General features: G+C 40.5%; 2 protein-coding genes across 3 annotated transcripts; one reads left to right on the top strand and one right to left on the bottom strand.

Annotated features, from left to right (window-relative positions):
* Positions 1-208: 208 nt before the first annotated feature.
* On the top strand, positions 209-4,034 carry LOC115674099 (30S ribosomal protein 3, chloroplastic-like). Its single transcript, XM_030596431.2, has 2 exons — positions 209-585; positions 3,480-4,034. Exons 1-2 carry the CDS (start codon positions 322-324, stop codon positions 3,759-3,761), a joined length of 546 nt encoding a protein of 181 aa, XP_030452291.2. The 5' UTR covers positions 209-321; the 3' UTR covers positions 3,762-4,034.
* Positions 4,035-4,367: 333 nt separating this feature from the next.
* On the bottom strand, positions 4,368-16,086 carry LOC115669286 (uncharacterized). 2 transcript variants are annotated; one of them, XM_056320122.1, is made up of 5 exons: positions 15,752-16,086; positions 15,504-15,607; positions 15,239-15,410; positions 15,042-15,155; positions 4,368-5,281 (listed from the first exon to the last, which is right to left on the bottom strand). In XM_056320122.1, exons 1-5 carry the CDS (start codon positions 15,935-15,937, stop codon positions 4,775-4,777), a joined length of 1,083 nt encoding a protein of 360 aa, XP_056176097.1. In that variant the 5' UTR covers positions 15,938-16,086; the 3' UTR covers positions 4,368-4,774. The 2 variants fall into 2 exon arrangements, with proteins under 2 accessions (XP_056176097.1, XP_056176096.1); XM_056320121.1 differs by lacking the exons at positions 15,042-15,155; positions 15,239-15,410; positions 15,504-15,607; positions 15,752-16,086 and adding exons at positions 5,376-5,489; positions 5,574-5,745; positions 5,839-5,942; positions 6,091-6,354.
* Positions 16,087-20,457: the final 4,371 nt, after the last annotated feature.

Here is a 20,457-nt window from a genome sequence, read left to right as displayed (position 1 = left end):
TGGACTAAAGTTCAGAAATCACATTGGATACTAAGTTAAAATTCATGAATCATTTGTGTCATTTTCTCCGATTAAAACTACAAATTGACTTGAACAATTATTTCTCAATTGGGCTGGGCCGAAATTATTTTCATTATGAGCCCAAATCAGTCCTCAACAAGCCCAATTCCTTCCTCTTCCTGAACATCATCATTCATCATCTTATCCTCCCCATCAAATGCCAGCAAAATCCAAGCTTTCATTCTCTCTCTCTCTCTCTCTCTCCATTTGAGACTTCCCTCGCTCAGAGCTTGATACAAGTTCAGAGTTTCATCTGAAGCAATGCTGACCATGGCCATAGAACCCAAGGTCAACGCCGCCCTCATGCAGCGTCTGTCCTTCCCCTGCTCCGACGTTGCCCTGAGGCCGCCATCCAAAGCTTCGTTTTTTGCCGCGCGAAAGAACTGCCCGAGTGCCGGGCTCAAAGTGGGTCGTCGCGGGTCGAGAGGACTCGGAGTCTCGGCGGCATCCGCCGAAGCGGTGGTCGTCGCGGAAGAGACGTCGTCGGCAGCAGGCTCTTCCCCTGAAGTTGCGCAGGGCAAAGAGGTGGAGTTTTCTTCTTTCTGACGTGTGTGGGTGGTAGTTTTCTGTGTTTGTGCTTATGCCTATGAGAGTGTGGTTGTTTGGCCATGGGGATGTGTGAATAAAGAGGAGATAAATGGGACTTGGACTGTTTTTCTTGTGGTGGGGCTTAGCTTATTTGGGGAATGGAATGATCAGGGAAGATGCATTCTAATATGAATTAGCTGATATAATGCAGAGGAAGCATTAGCTCAATCTCAAGTAGGTGTAGCTAAGTTCTGATACAATTGTGAATTTCTGAAAGGATTTACTACCTACTATGGACTTGGTTTTCTGAGATACCTCTATATGGAAAGCAAGAAGGGGAGGATCAATTGGTTGAAAATCATAGCATAAAGAGCGAAGAGGAGCCCGTGGAATCAAACCCTCTACTATAAAAATGGCGTGACACCTGAAATTGTTTCACACTTGTTACACTATATGGCTCCTCAAGAGTCAGTTAATATTATAACATAGTAATGTTACGGCAGCAATTGATGCATTCAGTAGATGAGAACAAGGAGGGATAAGGAGATTGAACCAAGTATTTAAAGAGTTTGGTTGTACATGTCTGCATTCTCATTTCCAGCTCTAGGAGCCTCGAACTAAGGCTGAACTCTGCTACTTCAATTGAGCAGTACAAGAGTTGCAATATGTTTTCCCTGCAACAGCAGCAGTTGCTTCCGTAATTCCCCCAATACAAAATTACCTCCCTTGCTGAACACCTTCAGTAAGAATACAGCCTGATTTGTGCACAACTCAAGTACAGTGTGAACCTGTTCCTTCTGTATCAACACACTCAGTGGCATTATGCTATTCTTCTCGTACAAAATTTAGTCTCATTTTTACAAGATTTTAATCTCTTAAAAATGTAATCAATAAATACTCTATAGAAATTCGGAATTGTATGAATAAGCATAAATGTTATAATCAGAGTGGTGTAAGCTTCTTTGGCTGCTGTCTTTGTCGTAGCCGTTTTCTCTTTTCCACCACTTCAATTTCCAGCCCTTGTACGCTTCGAATTTGAAAATTTTCCTTATGATCCGCTAGCTGTTGCATTTATGTTGACTTTCCTTAGGATGTGCATTCTATGTGTAGAATCCTTAGTAGCTTGATTGTCAATCACATAAACAACTCTCCTTTTATGTGCTTCAATCAAATTTTTAATCGCATCTTCAAGCCAACTAGCCTTTCCTCACATTTAAAAATTCCTTAGTCGAAAACATTTTCAAATAAACCACAAAATGGATCAGATATGCGGATTACAAGTCCCATAAACAAATAAAATTAATCTTCAATCACCTGAATCCTTTCCATGATAAAAAGATATCTATCTTTTTTTGGTCTATCTTTGATTAATGCAATTTCATGAATCAACTATTGTGTCTCGCATTGAGTCCATCCAAATATAAAATTTGAAAAGTTGTTGGTTCACTACAGAACATCATGCTACAAAGCCACAGCACTTCCCACTTTGTCATAGCACTTCTTTATGTTTCTATTGTGATCTCCTCGATGGAGATTTTGTTCTATGTTTTGTTGCATTATTAATTGGAGTTTGTTATCAAGCTCTATGTTAGAATGTCTAATTGAAAGACTTTAGTTAAGAGGAGGAGAGAGACTGCATGTATATAAGGCACATTATAACTATGTATTGAAGTGATGTGAGATTATAATTAACACTCCCATCGCGTGTAAGCTGATCCTTTGCGATCACACGCCTCAAGCTCAGTTGTTGTGAAATGGGCATGACTAGTATTTTCCACAAGCCAGTTGTTTTGAATCCTCCACAAGAAATGAGTTTGATAGGGGAGTGTTGGGATTCAGGCTCCTGATTGTGCTCTAATACTATATAAGAATATCCAATCCAAAAGTTCAAGTTAGTAGGTAGAGGGAGACTGCATGTATATAAGACACATTATAACCTTGTATTTATACAATGTAAAATAACCCTAAACACCCTGAATCTCCATCGTGTTGAAATTTGTTCTTTCTGCTTCGTTGACCCTCTCTTTGCTTACCAAGAACACACGACTGGGAAATTAAAGACAATCTGCACCTTTGTGAACTTGGGGTGCTCATTTGGTTTGTTATTAGTCTGTTTGCATCTTTAGGTTCTCTTTTTTTTTTTTTGGTTAATATCACGAAAAACCCCAAACTGATACACCTGTGACAAATTTACCACAAACTATTTGTTTGACCTCAAAAAACCCCAAACTAGTATACCTATGACAATTTTAGCCCGAACTAATTTTTTGACCACCAAAAATCCCAAACTGGTACATCTGTAATAATTTTACCCCGAACTAATTTTTTGACCACCAAAAATCCCAAACTAGTACACTTGTGACAAATTTACCCTTTGTTAGTTTCTGTTAAATTTCTCTCAAATTGCTAAGTTTGATGACACGTGGTAGTTGACGAGTGTACCAATTTGGGGTTTTACCCCTCTGTTTGTCACAAGTTTATCAATTTGTGGTTTTTCGTAATATTAATCCAATTTAACGGACACAAACGAAGGGTAAATTTATCACAAATGTACCAGTTTAGGGTTTTTAGTGGTTAAAAAATTAGTTGGGGGTACAGGTGTACCAGTTTGGGGTTTTTGATGGTCAAAACATTAGTTCGGGGTAAAATTATCACAAGTGTACCAATGTGAGGTTTTTGGTGGTCAATAAAATAGTTCGGGGTAAATTTGTCACAGGTGTACCGGTTTGGGGTTTTTGGTTGTCAAAAAATTAGTTTGGGGTAAAATTGTCACAGATGTACCAGTTTGGGGTTTTACATAGTATTAACCCTTTTTTTTAAACGCAGCCTTGCTTGGTTAAACGGTTCTGTTTATCGGAATAATTTGTTTTTATTTTTTTTGGATGATCCAGAAGCTTGGAGTGGTTGTAAAGCCAATGGACAAACCCAGACTTGTCTTGAAGTTTATTTGGATGGAGAAGAACATTGGGATTGCACTAGATCAAATGATACCTGGCCATGGCACAATTCCATTGAGTTCCTACTACTTTTGGCCAAGGAAAGATGCGTGGGAGGAGCTTAAGGTCTTACTTGAAAGCAAACCTTGGATTTCACAGAAGCAGATGATTATTCTTCTTAATCAGGCTACTGATATCATTAATTTGTGGCAACAGAGCGGCGGCGATTTATCGTAAGCTGTAGCAGTAACATTCTGGAGTTTGTACTTCTGTGGTCAGTTGTTATATCCAAGTTAGTGAAGTTTCTTGTACTCCGATATAATTTCTTTGAACATTTGTATTTTTGCTTCAGATAATGTGTATTCTTTCTGTTGTATCAGCCTATCTGGTTCTGTTTAATTACGTATCTTATTTGAGGTAAAGTTGAGGATGGAGGGTAATGTATTGCGTTCAATACCATGCAACAATTCCTGCCATAATATATATTCTACAGAAAAGTTCTGGGTGGCTGGAATGCGTTTACCTCTTTGACTGGCGCTATATTGCATATGATTTTGCTTTTCTGCAGTCCAGTGATAATGCTTATGTAACTGGCGTGAAAGGAGAAACTTCTTTTGGAGCCTTTCACGCTCAGGAATACCTTTGCTACTACATTCTGAGTTCCTTTAAGCAAGTATTTCATTTTGTCGAGCTTTATTAGTTTCTGTACAGTCAGTAGGGATTGGCGAAATATCTTGACCAGTGGAACCTGCCTTCTCCCCACCATTCAAGAATTAACTCGGGATGAAACCCGGTAGGAGTACATAATAATGCAATAATAGGTAGGGGTAGATGAATACTTGATAAATCAACAAAAGAATAGTTGAATTTTGGAGCGAATACATGAGAAATCAACAAAGAATAGTGGAACCTAGGAACGAACTTTTTTTTATTTTTATTTTGTTCACTGAACTAGTCCCGTTGTTCCTGTTCCTGTTTAGATCTGCTCAATAGCTCTGTACTTTGATTCCTATTCAGGAAGCATTCATCTACAACTTCATCATATTTTGCAGGATTAAGGAACTCATTCATGGGTGATCTAAACTTTATATCTCTGTTCAATTTCACAGCTTATAGCCAATACCTTCTTCCGCCCCCACGTTTCGTTTGAATGGTTGTTATTGGTGTCAAACCACATTCTATTGTCGGGAGGGCTCTGTCTGGCTCCATGGTGTCGAAGATGCAATCATCTCGTTTAGATTGTTCCTATCCTAGTTTAAGTGTAGAGCCACTAGCCGACTATTCTGATGCATTTGCCTTTCGTTCTTCTCCCTCGTTTCAAGATAAATTCGATCGGCTTCTGTTTCTTCTTCTTCCGAGTCTGAGTAATACACTGGATAGATGTTGTCACAAATCGGCCTGTCAGGATAGGGATCTACGTCTACTTCCTCTGGAGCTTCATATAGGTCATTTTGATATGTAGATGGTGATATTTCCCCCGAGTCATTTAAGTTACATTGATCATCGGGATCATGGTCCCCTGATCCCGATGCTGATAGTCTCACAGCGGCTCTTGCAGCGGCAGCTGCATGAGCCACTGATTCAAATGAGTCTTGAGCTGTGCCAACCACGTCGTTGTACTCCCTCCACTCCATGGAGTCGGAGAAGCCCTCATCCTCGCTTATCTCTTCAGGTGCATCACAGGTGTCATCTGTGAATCCAGAACTTGTTAAACTGTGTTCAAGTCGCTTGTCCTCGTAATTTATGCCTGCTTTTTCCTGCAATGTAGGATCTATATTTGTTAGAAACTGTTCAATCAACTTCGATTCATGGAGTGTTGCCTGAATCTGCTACTCCAATTCAATGACCTACCTCATCAGCAGCATTCTTTAAGTGCAAAATCATTCCGTTTTCGTAGGCGATTTCTTTTAGTGCCTTCATCCTACTGTCCACGCTCGGTTGTCTGGTGGAGAACTTCTCGATGACCTGAATTCATTGAGCTTTGAGTCATCCAGACATGAAAAGAAACTGGCCAATTTTGATCAAGTGATCAGAGTCAAAATCATTTACCCTAGGATTCACTGCACAATCCTTGCGTAGTTCAACTGCTCGAGCCACAAACTCTTTCCCATATATCTTTGTGATGACAGTGCGGATCCCCTGGAGCTCAGGGAAGTCCCCGCACCTCGAAGCTGCAAATGTCAAGCTAGATACTGCCTCTTTGAGCTCCTCGGGACATTCCCTGTTCGTAAAAGTGCAGTGAAAAGCCTCAGGCGTCGTTTGATTAGTTCTTTAGCGTTCTTACTAAAAGTTTCGAAGGCCTTGGCAAACTTACATGTTCTTTTGCATGAGCATTCCCCTCTGCCCAAGGATGTGGCAGTAGCATTCCAAGATGCAAAATGCATCCACCATATTCTGCTCCTTAATTACATGCTCAACCTGTACAAAGATAATTCTTATTAGAATGATTGCGTGCGAGCATGAGTGCACGAGAGAGAGAGAGAGAGAGAGAGAGAGAGAGAGAGAGAGAGAGAGAGAGAGAGAGAGAGAGAGAGAGAGAGAGAGAGAGAGAGAGGTGAAAACGTACGCGGAGAAGAGCGCGTTCTTGGTGTCCGAGGCTCAGTAGCTGAACGACATCCGACCAGGCATGGGACAGTCGAACTTCTCGATTTTTTCTAAGGATGGCGATCCTAGATATGGCAAGTTTCGAGAGGGTCTTGATCTTAGACTCCTTGCTGTTCCTTCCAAGAAGAACATCCATCTTCCTCCCCATGATCTCTCGGTCTGCTGCTATATTTCTCGATCTGAGCTCTTAACAGCAGAAGAGTTTCTCAAGTCCAGACTCAGGCCGTTGCCGTTCGCAGCCTCTTCTAGACTTTATATACCCCAAGGTTATAGGAGACGCGTCTGCGTAACGCGCGACGCTCGGATACATTAAGTAAAAGAACACGTTTGCGGTCGTCATTCCATGTACATGCAGGTACATGACCGGCGGATGTAAAGCTTCATTTAGCTAGAGAAGACATGGTCAAACCTCGGCAACGCTGACGTTCCCAATCAAAGACAGTTAAAAAGGGTGGTTATAGTTTATACTATATGTTTTGACTCGAGGGTTCGTGACATGAAATATCTCTAGGGCGAGTTTCTCAGTGTGCATGCAAAGTCAGCAAGCGAATGCCAACGCACACGAAGCTCTTGGAGGAATCATTCCTCCAACCTTTCTGAAGGGACGAAATGGTCTGGTCAAATGGCGGCGAACCGTTTCTAGAAGCGACAAAAAGAATGCTGCGGAAATCGGACAAATTGGTCCTTCATGCGGCCTCCTTGTGATAGATTGCAAAACATTTGTTCCGTGACCATTTCTCAACACGTCCATGTTGATACACAAATGCGGCTTGGTCAATCAACGTGGCACGTGCGATTAAAGCTCCATTTGATTCGTGAAAAATAAATAATTACAAAAATATTTTCCTAAAAACGATTGCTTATATCGTTTGAAATAATCGGTTGATCGAAAATATTTTAATTATCGACAGCAACTTACGTTTAAATACTTTCGTGAACGATGAAAATATCTTTCGTTCATTCATTTTTGTGAGCAAAATAAGCGATCGTTCTCAGGAAATATGTTTTCCAAATCACTTATTTTCTGGAAAATAAACGTGGCCTAAGGCTCCGTTCGTTTGGCGAAAAATATTCTCCTTTTGGAAAATATTTTCCCGGAAGTCATTTTCCTGGAAAATGTTTTCCCGAACATAATTTTCCGGTGTTCGCGACCAATATGAAAAAGTTTCGAAAAATATTTTTCGGCAAACGCAGCGGCGGCGGCGGCGGGCGGCGGCGGCGTTTGCAGCGGCCGGGCAGCAGCGTCCGGCGGCCGGCGACAGCAGCGGCGAGCCGTCCGGCGGCGGGCGACCGGCGGCAGCGGCAGCGGCGGCCGGCGACCAAGCGGCCAACGTCCGGCGTCCGGCGGCGGCGGCCGGCGACCCTCGCCAAACGAATGGAGCCTAAAGGCCTAAACTTTTTCCGAGAAAGATTTACGAAATAGAAGGAACATCAAATCCTAAAGATTATATTAACTTGGGGTGATTGATTGAGTGGAGTGAGAAGCACTTACAATAGGGAGTGTTGATAAGATTTGATTTGTGATGATTGGTCAGGTATATGGTGTCATCCGAGAGTGTATGAAAATTTCTCTCTCTAAAGTACCCGACTATAGATTGGATCGACTTAAATATCCGGGGCACAGTTGTGGATTTCATTAATTGCAATGCCAAGTTGCCAACTATCATGCATGGACATAAAGGTATCATTACGACGCAAGTGGCATGCCATAATTTCATTGCTATCCTTAGCTCTTCTCAAGTTGTCCAATTGGGCAAAAGAAAAACTCGCTTGTATAAGTTAGGCAAACATCGCGAGTGATCCATGAGCTTTTCCTCAATGTGCAATATCGTCCCTAAAATCTCAATTTGTTCAATGTGGTCCATAAATTTTAGCCCTATAGGCAATGTCATCTCTGAACTTTTAATTTATTTAATGTGAACTTTGATACATGTTCAACTTAATTTCTCAATATATGAAAATATTCGATGATATCCTTCCATTGATTCAAGCTCGGGTACAACATTGAACATTTTTACGTAGTTCAGGGACTAGATTGAATATATACCAAAAATTCATGGATCGCATTGAACAGAGTTTAGGGATGATATTGCATATTAAGTCAAAGTTCAGGGATTATTTATGTAATTATTCCCGATAATATTTTTTTATTTATGGTAGAATTAATTCCTATAAGTAAAAAAAAAAAAGAAGGAGAAAATGTAGCCTTGTGGGGGAGTGTCCATCAAGGAAGGAGTCAACGTTTGACCCTGAAACTTTCATTATGGCTTTCCTCTGCCAAGCGCCGGCGCTGTGACCCTCTCATGTCCACGGTACGGACAATTAGACATGATTTGTTATCTCTCTATAGCTCAATTCCAAAAAAAACCTCAACTTTACACTTTGTCCCAAATATATCATGAACTTTTTTTTATCTCAAGAAAAACCACAAACTTTTATCTAAGTCTCAAATCTGCCCTCCCGTTATAAATCCGTCCAATTAACGTCAGAAAAAAAAAATAGAGAACGAGCAGCTGCGACGGTGGCCAAGCCTTCGCCGGTGGCCGCTGCCACAGTTGCCGGGAAGGAGCGGCGGCCCTCGCCTGGGCCTTCTCGAAGGCCGGCCACCCTCGCCGGCGAGGGCGTACAGCCCCCGATCTAGGGGAGGGCGCGACCCTCGCCCCAGATCAGGGGCTGCACACCCTCACCGGCGACTCGCCCGGGGCCGGTGACCCTTGCCGTCCCTTGCCTGGGCCTTCCCGAAGGCCGGCGAGGGTCGTCGACCCCGGGCGAGCCGCCAGCGAGGGCGTGCAGTCCCCGATCTAGGGGAGGGCGTGACCCTCGCCCGGATCGGGGCGCACGCCCTCGCCGGCGGCTCGCCGGGGCCGGCGACCCTCGCACGGGCCTTCTCGAAGGTCGGCGACCCTCGCCGGCCCTCGCCCAGGCTTCTCGAAGGCCGGTGAGGGTCGCCGGCCCGGGTGAGTCGCCGGCGGGCGTGCGGCCCCGATCTGGGGAGGGCACGACCCTTGCCCCCGGATCGGGGCCACGCCCTCGCCGGCGACTTGCTTCGGGGCCGGCGAGGGTCGCCGCCTTCGGGAAGGCCCGAGGCAAGGGCCGCCGCTCCTTCCCGGCGGGCCGTGGCGGCGGCCACCGGCGAGGCCTTGGACACCGCCGCAGCTGCTCGTTCTCTGTTTTTTTTTTTTTTTTTTCTTTCTGACGTTAATTGGACGGATTTATAACGGTAGGGCAGATTTGGGACTTAGATAAAAGTTTGTGGTTTTTCTTGAGATAAAAAAAAGTTCAGGATATATTTGGGACAAAGTGTAAAGTTGATGGTTTTTTTTGGAATTGGGCCATCTCTCTATTGATGGATCTTGGATGAAATTGATCATTCATTGTGTTGTTGATCTAGAGGATTTCCAATCTCTCAACTATTCGATCTACTCCCTCAACATAAAACCCGAACTTTTAATTATTGTGAATACATCTCAATCATCGAACTTTTAATTTAAGTAAATTCAATTAATTTATAATCTTCCAATTATGTTTTTTTCCAGTCATTTCGACCATACCTGTTGAATGCTAAGCACCTTCTCTGGCAAGTAGAAACTTAAGTGGAATGGTCTTTCATGATTTTGATTGGAACGCAACATCGGAGTAATTAGAGTACTTCCAATGGTAAATTAGGGTTTTTGTCATAAAGATCTTGATACTATAGACATTATTTTCCACAAAAATTTACATAATTATAATAAGTTTCTTGTGACAAAGATGCGATTATTGCTTGGGCAACCACTACTTGGTTTGCTTCTCTATAGTAGGTACACTTGGTAATCTAACTCGCAAAGCTATTGATATTTAATGATGCAAGAAAAATTATGATCAAGAGAATATCTCAACACCTTAGTTTTTTCTTCTTTATTTTTAAATTGGGTATCCGATATCACTAGGATTTAGAATATTCATCATAGTTTGCTTCTCTTTTCATGTTTACTTTCTTAGATGAATTGTTATCAAAGTTGTCTGTAAACATAGGCCCAAACAATTATTTCATTAGTTTTTTTTATCGATGAATTGAGAATTCTAGTGATGTATTGAGTTACCTGGTTGGTATTTCCTCTTTCTGTGTTTGTGTTTATGCCTATGAGAGTGTGGTTGTTTGGCCATGGGGATGTGTGAATAAAGAGGAGATAAATGGGACTTGGACTGTTTTTCTCGTGGTGGGGCTTAGCTTATTTGGGGAATGGAATGATCAGGGAAGATGCATTCTAATATGAATTAGCTGATATAATGCAGAGGAAGCATTAGCTCAATCTCAAGTAGGTGTAGCTAAGTTCTGATACAATTGTGAATTTCTGAAAGGATTTACTACCTACTATGGACTTGGTTTTCTGAGATACCTCTATATGGAAAGCAAGAAGGGGAGGATCAATTGGTTGAAAATCATAGCATAAAGAGCGAAGGGGAGCCCGTGGAATCAAACCCTCTACTATAAAAATGGCGTGACACCTGAAATTGTTTCACACTTGTTACACTATATGGCTCCTCAAGAGTCAGTTAATATTATAACATAGTAATGTCACGACAGCAATTGATGCATTCAGTAGATGAGAACAAGGAGGGATAAGGAGATTGAACCAAGCATTTAAAGAGTTTGGTTGTACATGTCTGCGTTCTCATTTCCAGCTCTAGGAGCCTCGAACTAAGGCTGAACTCTGCTACTTCAATTGAGCAGTACAAGAGTTGCAATATGTTTTCCCTGCAACAGCAGCAGTTGCTTCCGTAATTCCCCCAATACAAAATTACCTCCCTTGCTGAACACCTTCAGTAAGAATACAGCCTGATTTGTGCACAACTCAAGTACAGTGTGAACCTGTTCCTTCTGTATCAACACACTCAGTGGCATTATGCTATTCTTCTCGTACAAAATTTAGTCTCATTTTTACAAGATTTTAATCTCTTAAAAATGTAATCAATAAATACTCTATAGAAATTCGGAAGGGTATGAATAAGAATAAATGTTATAATCAGAGTGGTGTAAGCTTCTTTGGCTGCTGTCTTTGTCGTAGCCGTTTTCTCTTTTCCACCACTTCAATTTCCAGCCCTTGTACGCTTCGAATTTGAAAATTTTCCTTATGATCCGCTAGCTGTTGCATTTATGTTGACTTTCCTTAGGATGTGCATTCTATATGTAGAATCCTTAGTAGCTTGATTGTCAATCACATAAACAACTCTCCTTTTATGTGCTTCAATCAAATTTTTAATCGCATCTTCAAGCCAACTAGCCTTTCCTCACATTTAAAAATTCCTTAGTCGAAAACATTTTCAAATAAACCACAAAATGGATCAGATATGCGGATTACAAGTCCCATAAACAAATAAAATTAATCTTCAATCACCTTAATCCTTTCCATGATAAAAAGATATCTATCTTTTTTTGGTTTATCTTTGATTAATGCAATTTCATGAATCAACTATTGTGTCTCGCATTGAGTCCATCCAAATATAAAATTTGAAAAGTTGTTGGTTCACTACAGCACATCATGCTACAAAGCCACAGCACTTCCCACTTTGTCATAGCACTTCTTTATGTTTCTATTGTGATCTCCTCGATGGAGATTTTGTTCTATGTTTTGTTGCATTATTAATTGGAGTTTGTTATCAAGCTCTATGTTAGAATGTCTAATTGAAAGACTTCAGTTAAGAGGAGGAGAGAGACTGCATGCATATAAGGCACATTATAACTATGTATTGAAGCGATGTGAGATTATAATTAACACTCCCGTCGCGTGTAAGCTGATCCTTTGCAGTCACACGCCTCAAGCTCAGTTGTTGTGAAATGGGTATGACTCGTATTTTCCACAAGCCAGTTGTTTTGAATCCACCACGAGAAATGAGTTTGAGAGGGGAATGTTAGGATTCAAGCTCCTGATTGTGCTCTGATACTATATAAGAATGTCCAATCCAAAAGTTTAAATTAGTAGGTAGAGGGAGACCGCATGTATATACGATACATTATAACCTTGTATTTATACAATGTAAAATAAACCTAAACACCCTGAATCTCCCTCGTGTTGAAATTTGTTCTTTTCGCTTCATTGACCCTCTCTTTGCTTACCAAGAACACACGACTGGGAAATTAAAGACACAATCTGCACCTCTGTGAACTTGGGGTGCTCATTTGGTTTGCTATTAGTCTGTTTGCATCTTTAGGTTCTCTTTTTTTTTTTTTTTAATTAATATCACGAAAAACCCAAACTGCTACATCTTTGACAAATTTACCACAAACTATTTTTTTGACCACAAAAAACCCCAAACTAGTATACCTATGACAATTTTAGCCCGAACTAATTTTTTAACCACCAAAAACCTCAAACTGGTACATCTGTAACAATTTTAGCCCGAACTAATTTTTTGACCACCAAAAACCCCAAACTGGTACATCTGTAACAATTTTACCCCGAACTAATTTTTTGACTACCAAAAACCCCAAACTAGTACACATGTGACAAATTTACTTTTTGTTAGTTTCTGTTAAATTTCTCTCAAATTGCTAAGTTTGATGACACGTGGTAATTGACGGGTGTACCAATTTGGGGTTTTGCCCCTCTGTTTGTCACAAGTTTACCAATTTGTGATTTTTCGTAATATTATTCCAATTTAACGGACACAAACGAAAAGTAAATTTATCACAAATGTGCCAGTTTGGGGTTTTTAGTGGTTAAAAAATTAGTTGGGGGTACAAGTGTACCAGTTTGGGGTTTTTGGTGGTCAAAAAATTAGTTCGAGGTAAAATTGTCACAAGTGTACCAATGTGAGGTTTTTGGTGGTCAAAAAAATAGTTCGGGGTAAATTTGTCACAGGAGTACTGGTTTGGGGTTTTTGGTTGTCAAAAAATTAGTTTTGGGTAAAATTGTCATAGATGTACCAGTTTGGGGTTTTTCATAGTATTAACCCATTTTTTAAAATGCAGTCTTGCTTGGTTAAACAGTTCTGTTTATCGGAATAATTTGTTTTTTTTATTTTTTTTGGATGATCCAGAAGCTTGGAGTGGTTGTAAAGCCAATGGACAAACCCAGACTTATCTTGAAGTTTATTTGGATGGAGAAGAACGTTGGGATTGCACTAGATCAAATGATACCTGGCCATGGCACAATTCCATTGAGTTCCTACTACTTTTGGCCAAGGAAAGATGCGTGGGAGGAGCTTAAGGTCTTACTTGAAAGCAAACCATGGATTTCACAGAAGCAGATGATTCTTCTTCTTAATCAGGCTACTGATATCATTAATTTGTGGCAACAGAGCGGCGGCGATTTATCGTAAGCTGTAGCAGTAGCATTCTGGAGTTTGTACTTCTGTGGTCTGTTGTTATATCCAAGTTAGTCAAGTTTCTTGTACTCTGGTATAATTTCTTTGAACATTTGTATTTTTGCTTCAGTTAATGTGTATTCTTTCTGTTGTATCAGCCTATCTGGTTCTGTTTAATTACGTATCTTATTTGAGGTAAAGTTGAGGATGGAGAGTAATGTATTGCGTTCAATACCATGCAACAATTCCTGCCATAATATATATTCTACAGAAAAGTTCTGGGTGGCTGGAATGCGTTTACCTCTTTGACTGGCGCTATATTGCATATGATTTTGCTTTTCTGCAGTCCAGTGATAATGCTTATGTAACTGGCGTGAAAGGAGAAACTTCTTTTGGAGCCTTTCACGCTCAGGAATACCTTTGCTACTACATTCTGAGTTCCTTTAAGCAAGTATTTCATTTTGTCGAGCTTTATTAGTTTCTGTACAGTCAGTAGGGATTGGCGAAATATCTTGACCAGTGGAACCTGCCTTCTCCCCACCATTCAAGAATTAACTCGGGATGAAACCCGGTAGGAGTACATAATAATGCAATAATAGGTAGGGGTAGATGAATACTTGATAAATCATCAAAAGAATAGTTGAATTTTGGAGCGAATACATGATAAATCAACAAAGAATAGTGGAACCTAGGAACGAACTTTTTTTTTTTTTAATTTTGTTCACTGAACTAGTCCCGTTGTTCCTGTTCCTGTTCCTGTTCCTGTTTAGATCTGCTCAATAGCTCTGTACTTTGATTCCTATTTAGGAAGCATTCATCTACAACTTCATCATATTTTGCAGGATTAAGGAACTCATTCATGGGTGATCTAAACTTTCTATCTCTGTTCAATTTCACAGTTTATAGCCAATACCCTCTACCGCCCCCACCTTTCGTTTGAATGGTTGTTATTGGTGTCAAACCACACTATTGTCCGAGGGCTCTGTCTGGCTCCATGGTGTCGAAGATGCAATCATCTCTTTTAGATTGTTCCTATCCTAGTTTAAGTGTAGAGCCGCTAGTCGACTATTCTGATGCATTTGCCTTTCGTTCTTCTCCCTCGTTTCAAGATAAATTCGATCGGCTTCTGTTTCTTCTTCTTCCGAGTCTGAGTAATACACTTGATAGATGTTGTCATAAATCGGCCTGTCAGGATAGGGATCTACGTCTACTTCCTCTGGAGCTTCATATAGGTCATTTTGATATGTAGATGGTGATATTTCGCCTGAGTCATTTAAGTTACATTGATAATCGGGATCATGGTCCCCTGATCCCGATGCTGATAGTCTTACAGCGGCAGCTGCATGAACCACTGATTCAAATGAGTCTTGAGCTGCGCCAACCACGTCGTTGTACTCCCTCCACTCCATGGAGTTGGAGAAGCCCTCATCCTCGCTTATCTTTTCTGGTGCATCACAGGTGTCATCTGTGAGTCCAGAACTTGTTAAACTGTGTTCAAGTCGCTTGTCCCCGAAATTTATGCCTGCTTTTTCCTGCAATGTAGGATCTATATTTGTTAAAAACTGTTCAATCAACTTCGATTCGTGGAGTGTTGCCTGAATCTGCTACTCCAATTCAATGACCTACCTCATCAGCAGCATTCTTGAAGTGCAAAATCATTCCGTTTTCGTAGGCGATTTCTTTTAGTGCCTTCATCCTACTTTCCACGCTCGGTTGTCTGGTGGAGAACTTCTCGATGACCTGAATTCATTGAGCTTTGAGTCATCCAGACATGAAAAGAAACTGGCCAGTTTTGATCAAGTGATCAGAGTCAAATCACTTACCCTAGGATTCACTGCACAATTCTTGCGTAGTTCAACTGCTCGAGCCACAAACTCTTTCCCATATATCTTTGTGACGACAGTGCGGATCCCCTGGAGCTCAGGGAAGTCCCCGCACCTCGAAGCTGCAAATGTCAAGCTAGACGCTGCCTCTTTGAGCTCCTCGGGACATTCCCTGTTCGTAAAAGTGCAGTGAAAAGCCTCAAGCGTCGTTTGATTAGTTCTTTAGTGTTCTTACTAAAAGTTTCGAAGGCCTTGGCAAACTTACATGTTCTTTTGCATGAGCATTCCCCTCTGCCCAAGGATGTGGCAGTAGCATTCCAAGATGCAAAATGCATCCACCATATTCTGCTCCTTAATTACATGCTCAACCTGTACAAAGATAATCCTTATTAGAATGATTGCGTGCGAGCATGAGTGCACGTGAGTGAGAGAGAGAGAGAGAGAGAGAGAGAGAGAGAGAGAGAGAGAGAGAGAGAGAGAGAGAGAGAGAGAGAGAGAGAGGTGAAAACGTACGCGGAGAAGAGCGCGTTCTTGGTGTCCGAGGCTCAGTAGCTGAATGACATCCGACCAGGCATGAGACAGTCGAACTTCTCGATTTTTTCTAAGGATGGCCATCCTAGAGATGGCAAGTTTCGAGAGGGTCTTGATCTTAGACTCCTTGCTGTTCCTTCCAAGAAGAACATCCATCTTCCTCCCCATGATCTCTCGGTCTGCTGCTATATTTCTCGATCTGAGCTCTTAACAGCAGAAGAGTTTCTCAAGTCCAGACTCAGGCCGTTGCCGTTCGCAGCCTCTTCTAGACTTTATATACCCCAAGGTTATAGGAGACGCGTCTGCGTAACGCGCGACGCTCGGATACATTAAGTAAAAGAACGCGTTTGACTCGCGGTCGTCATTCCATGTACATGCAGGTACATGACCGGCGGATGTAAAGCTTCATTTAGCTAGAGAAGACATGGTCAAACCTCGGCAACGATGACGTTCCCAATCAAAGACAGTTAAAAAGGGTGGTTATAGTTTATACTATATGTTTTGTCTCGAGGGTTCGTGACATGAAAGATCTCTAGGGCGAGTTTCTCAGTGTGCATGCAAAGTCAGCAAGCGCATGCCAAGGCACACGACGCACGAAGCTCTTGGAGGAATCATTCCTCCGACCTTTCTGAAGGGACGAAATGGTCTGGTCAAATGACGGCGAACCGGTTCTAGAAGCGACAAAAAGAATGCTGCGGAAATCGGACAAATTTGGTCCTCCATGCGGCCTCCTTGTGATAGATTGCAAAACATTTGTTCCGTGACCATTTCTCAACACGTCCATGTTGATACACAAATGCGGCTTGGTCAATCAACGTGGCACGTGCGATTAAAGCTCCATTTGATTCGTGAAAAATAAATAATTACAAAAATAATGTCCTAAAAACGATTGCTTATATCGTTTGAAATAATCGGTTGATCGAAAACATTTTAATTATCGACAGCAACTTACGTGTAAATACTTTCGTGAACGATGAAAATATCTTTCGTTCTTTCGTTTTTGTGAGCAAACAAAGCGATCATTCTCAGGAAATATGTTTTTCAAATCACTTATTTTCTGGAAAATAAACGTGGCCTAAAGGTCTAAACTTTTCCGAGAAAGATTTACGAAATAGAAAGAACATCAAACCCTAGAGATTATATTAACTTGGGGTGATTGATTGAGTGGAGTGAGAAGCACTTACAATAGGGAGTGTTGATAAGATTTGATTTGTGATGATTGGTCAGGTATATGGTGTCATCCGAGAGTGTATGAAAATTTCTCTCTCTAAAGTACCCGACTATAGATTGGATCGACTTAAATATCCGGGGCACAGTTGTGGATTTCATTAATTGCAATGCCAAGTTGCCAACTATCATGCATGGACATAAAGGTATCATTACGACGCAAGTGGCATGCCATAATTTCATTGCTATCCTTAGCTCTTCTCAAGTTGTCCAATTGGGCAAAAGAAAAACTCGTTTGTATAAGCTAGGCAAATATCGTGAGTGATCCATGAACTTTTTCTCAATATTCAATATCGTCCCTGAAATCTCAATTTGTTCAATGTGGTCCATGAATTTTAACCCTATAGGCAATGTCGTCTCCGAACTTTTAATTTATTTGATGTGAACTTTGGTGCATGTTCAACTTAGTTCCTCAATATATGAAAATGTTCGATGATATCCTTCCATTGATTTAAGCTCAGGTACAACATTGAACATTTTTACGTAGTTCAGGGACTAGATTGAACATATACAAAAAATTCATGGATCGCATTGAACAGAGTTTAGGGATGATATTGCACATTAAGCCAAAATTCAGGGATTATTTATGTAATTATTCCCGATATTTTTTTTTATTTATGGTAGAATTAATCTCTATAAGTATAAAAAAAAAAAAAGGAGAAAATGTAGCCTTGTGGGGGAGTGTCCATCAAGGAAGAAGTCAACGTTTGACCCTGAAACTTTCATATTTCCTCTGCCAAACGCCGGCGCTGTGACCCTCTCGTGTCCATGGTACGGACAATTAGACATGATTTGTTTTCTCTCTATTGATGGATCTTGGATGAAATCGATCATTCATTGTGTTATTGATCTAGAGGATTTCCAATCTCTCAACTATTCGATCTACTCCCTCGACATAAAACCCGAACTTTTAATTATCGTGAATGCATCTCAATCATCGAACTTTTAATTCGAGTAAATTCAATCAATTTATCATCTTCCAATTATGTTTTTTTCCAATCATTTCGACTATACCTGTTGAATGCTAAGCACCTTGTCCGGCAAGTAGAAACTTAAGCTGAATGGTTGTTCATGATTTTGATTACAACATAACATCGGAGTACAATTAGAGTACTTCCAATGGTAAATTAGGGTTTTTGTCTTGAAGATCTTGATACTATAGACATTAATTTCCACAAAAAGTTTACATAATTATAATAAGTTTCTCGTGACAAAGATGCGATTATTGCTTGGGCATCCACTACTCGGTTTGCTTCTGCTTAGCAAGGTATACTTGATAATCTAACTCTCAAAGCTATTGATATTTAATGATGCAAGAAAAATTATGATCAAGAGAATATCTCAAACACCTTAGTTTTTTCTTCTTTATTTTTAAATTGGGTATCCGATATCACCAGGATTTAGAATATTCATCGTAGTTTACTTCTCTTTTCGTATTTACTTTCTTAGAAGAATCGTTATCAAAGTTGTCTGTAAACATAGGCCTAAGTAATTATTTCATTAGTGTTTTTTTTTTATCGATGAATTGAGAATTCTAGTTATGTATGAAGTTACCTGGGTCGGTATTTCCTCTTTCTCGATTGGGATTGGGATTTTTTTTTTTTTTTTTGGGTTGGAAATGAGACTGATATCATTGAAGATCAAAGTTTCTTAGACAGAGAGCTCAAACTAGGAGGCATCCAAACAAAGCAAATATTCCCATAAAAGCTGGAGAGATGGGCTAGCCATGAAAGAAACAGGATATTTTGGCGCTGGGCCTTAGCGAGCCAGTCCGCTACCTGATTTGCACTCCAACTACAGTGGGCTAGGGAGAAATGAGGGAAGTGGGCCAAAATAGCCCGGGTCTCCACTGCTAAGGACTCTTATCTCCCCATGGCACATGCGTCTCTTCTTGAAGCGCTCGGACAAGTTCTTCACAAATCAGACCCCAATTCAATTACACCCTCTCCCCTTGACTTGAATCGATTCGGGGCTTCGATCAGGGCGCTCATCTCCGCCCGAATCGCAGACAACGCCGGAACCGTCTTGGTAAAGCCATCGAGAAGTGCCCCCGTAGCATCCCGCAGCATACCGGAGATCGAACCCGCCGTCGCTCCTTCCAGAATCGACGCATCGGTGTCAGTTTTCAGTCGCCGGATTGGATTGGCATTTCAATTTCTTTAAATATCTCTTGCTCGCTACACGTTAATGTCCCGCATCGATCGGCGTTAGAGCGAGATTTGTTCTTCACCAATTGATATCAGAAGAGCAAGATTCATTTTTTTTTTATCCATTGGTATTGGAACTTTACATATTATTTTGCAAGACATTATTTGCACAATCATAATTATTTTTTAGGCCCCGCCCAATCTCAAACTCTGTAGTGGGCTTGGCTTGGCTCAACTGATGGGCTGTCTTACATAAATTAGAAAATGAAGAAAAAGTCGACTAGATTTCAATAGTCCTTGCCCAATGTTTGGTGAGTTCGACCCAAAAAAAAATAATTATTTCTTTCACCTCCTCTTTAGCCGAATAAACACTTTTTTTTTTCGTTAACCGATCAAAATAACATGCTACATTTAGAAACAAATCGGTATTATCACCAAGCATCGTACTTTTTCTCTCTCATCTCCACTCTTCTTCACTTTCATTTTTTTGGTTTTTAACCGACTAAAATGACCTTTAATTCTATATGTTTGGAAACCGATTAATTATTTAATTAACCCCGCCTTTTTATATTATTTTGAATCTGCTTTTGTATTATGAAATCAATAACAAGAAATGCAATTAAACTTGAAAATTCCTCTTATTAGTTTTTTCCTTCGCAGACTTGACGGCTCTCGTTTTTATTTCCCCCAAGATGACAACACTCTCGTTGATTTTTCAATTTCCGAATAGCATAATAGTAGCAACCTAAAAATTCATCCAATTTCCATGCCCATGTCATTTTTTCGTAATTCCGATGTAACAAATTGAAAATTAAAGAAAATGATTGTCATTATCATGGAAAAAGTGACATGCAGAAAGCGATTTAATCAAGTGGCTTCTGAAATTCTTATCTTGACCTTTTTTTTCTAATCAGGATCAGATTCAGGGGGGGACCGGGTACTTGCCCCTCTCCAACTTTTCTAGAAGTTTGTTTAAGACCCCAATCATAGAAAATAAGGTTAATATCACGAAAAACTCTAAATTAGTACACATATAATAGAAAATAAAGCGATTTAATCAAGTGGCTTCTGAAATTCTTATCTTGACCTTTTTTTTCTAATCAGGATCAGATTCAGGTGGGTACCGGGTGCTTGCCCCTCTCCGACTTTTCTAGAAGTTCGTTTTAAACCCCAATCATAGAAAATAAGGTTAATACCACGAAAAATCACAAACTAGTATATATATAATAAATTTAGGATAAACTAATTTTTTTTATCAGGAAAAATCACAAACTGGTAAATCTGTGACAAACGGAGGGTAAAACCTCAAACCGG

Source organism: Syzygium oleosum, unplaced genomic scaffold (genome assembly GCF_021117445.2).
Source record: "Syzygium oleosum isolate NSW1041296 unplaced genomic scaffold, Sole_v2.1 Sole_v2.19, whole genome shotgun sequence".
In the NCBI taxonomy this organism is placed as follows: domain Eukaryota; kingdom Viridiplantae; phylum Streptophyta; class Magnoliopsida; order Myrtales; family Myrtaceae; genus Syzygium; species Syzygium oleosum.
Note: the sequence above shows the minus strand (reverse complement) of the source record. Positions and strands in the feature narration are given on the sequence as shown.

Coding starts and splice junctions, on each gene's coding strand:
- LOC115674099 (XM_030596431.2), top strand. CDS start 322: ATGCTGACCATGGCCATAGAACCCAAGGTCAACGCCGCCCTCATGCAG. Junction 586..3,479: donor AAGTTGCGCAGGGCAAAGAG/GTGGAGTTTTCT, acceptor TGGATGATCCAG/AAGCTTGGAGTGGTTGTAAA.
- LOC115669286 (XM_056320122.1), bottom strand. CDS start 15,937: ATGGGGAGGAAGATGGATGTTCTTCTTGGAAGGAACAGCAAGGAGTCT. Junction 15,608..15,751: donor AAGAACGCGCTCTTCTCCGC/GTACGTTTTCAC, acceptor ATCTTTGTACAG/GTTGAGCATGTAATTAAGGA. Junction 15,411..15,503: donor ATGCTCATGCAAAAGAACAT/GTAAGTTTGCCA, acceptor TTTTACGAACAG/GGAATGTCCCGAGGAGCTCA.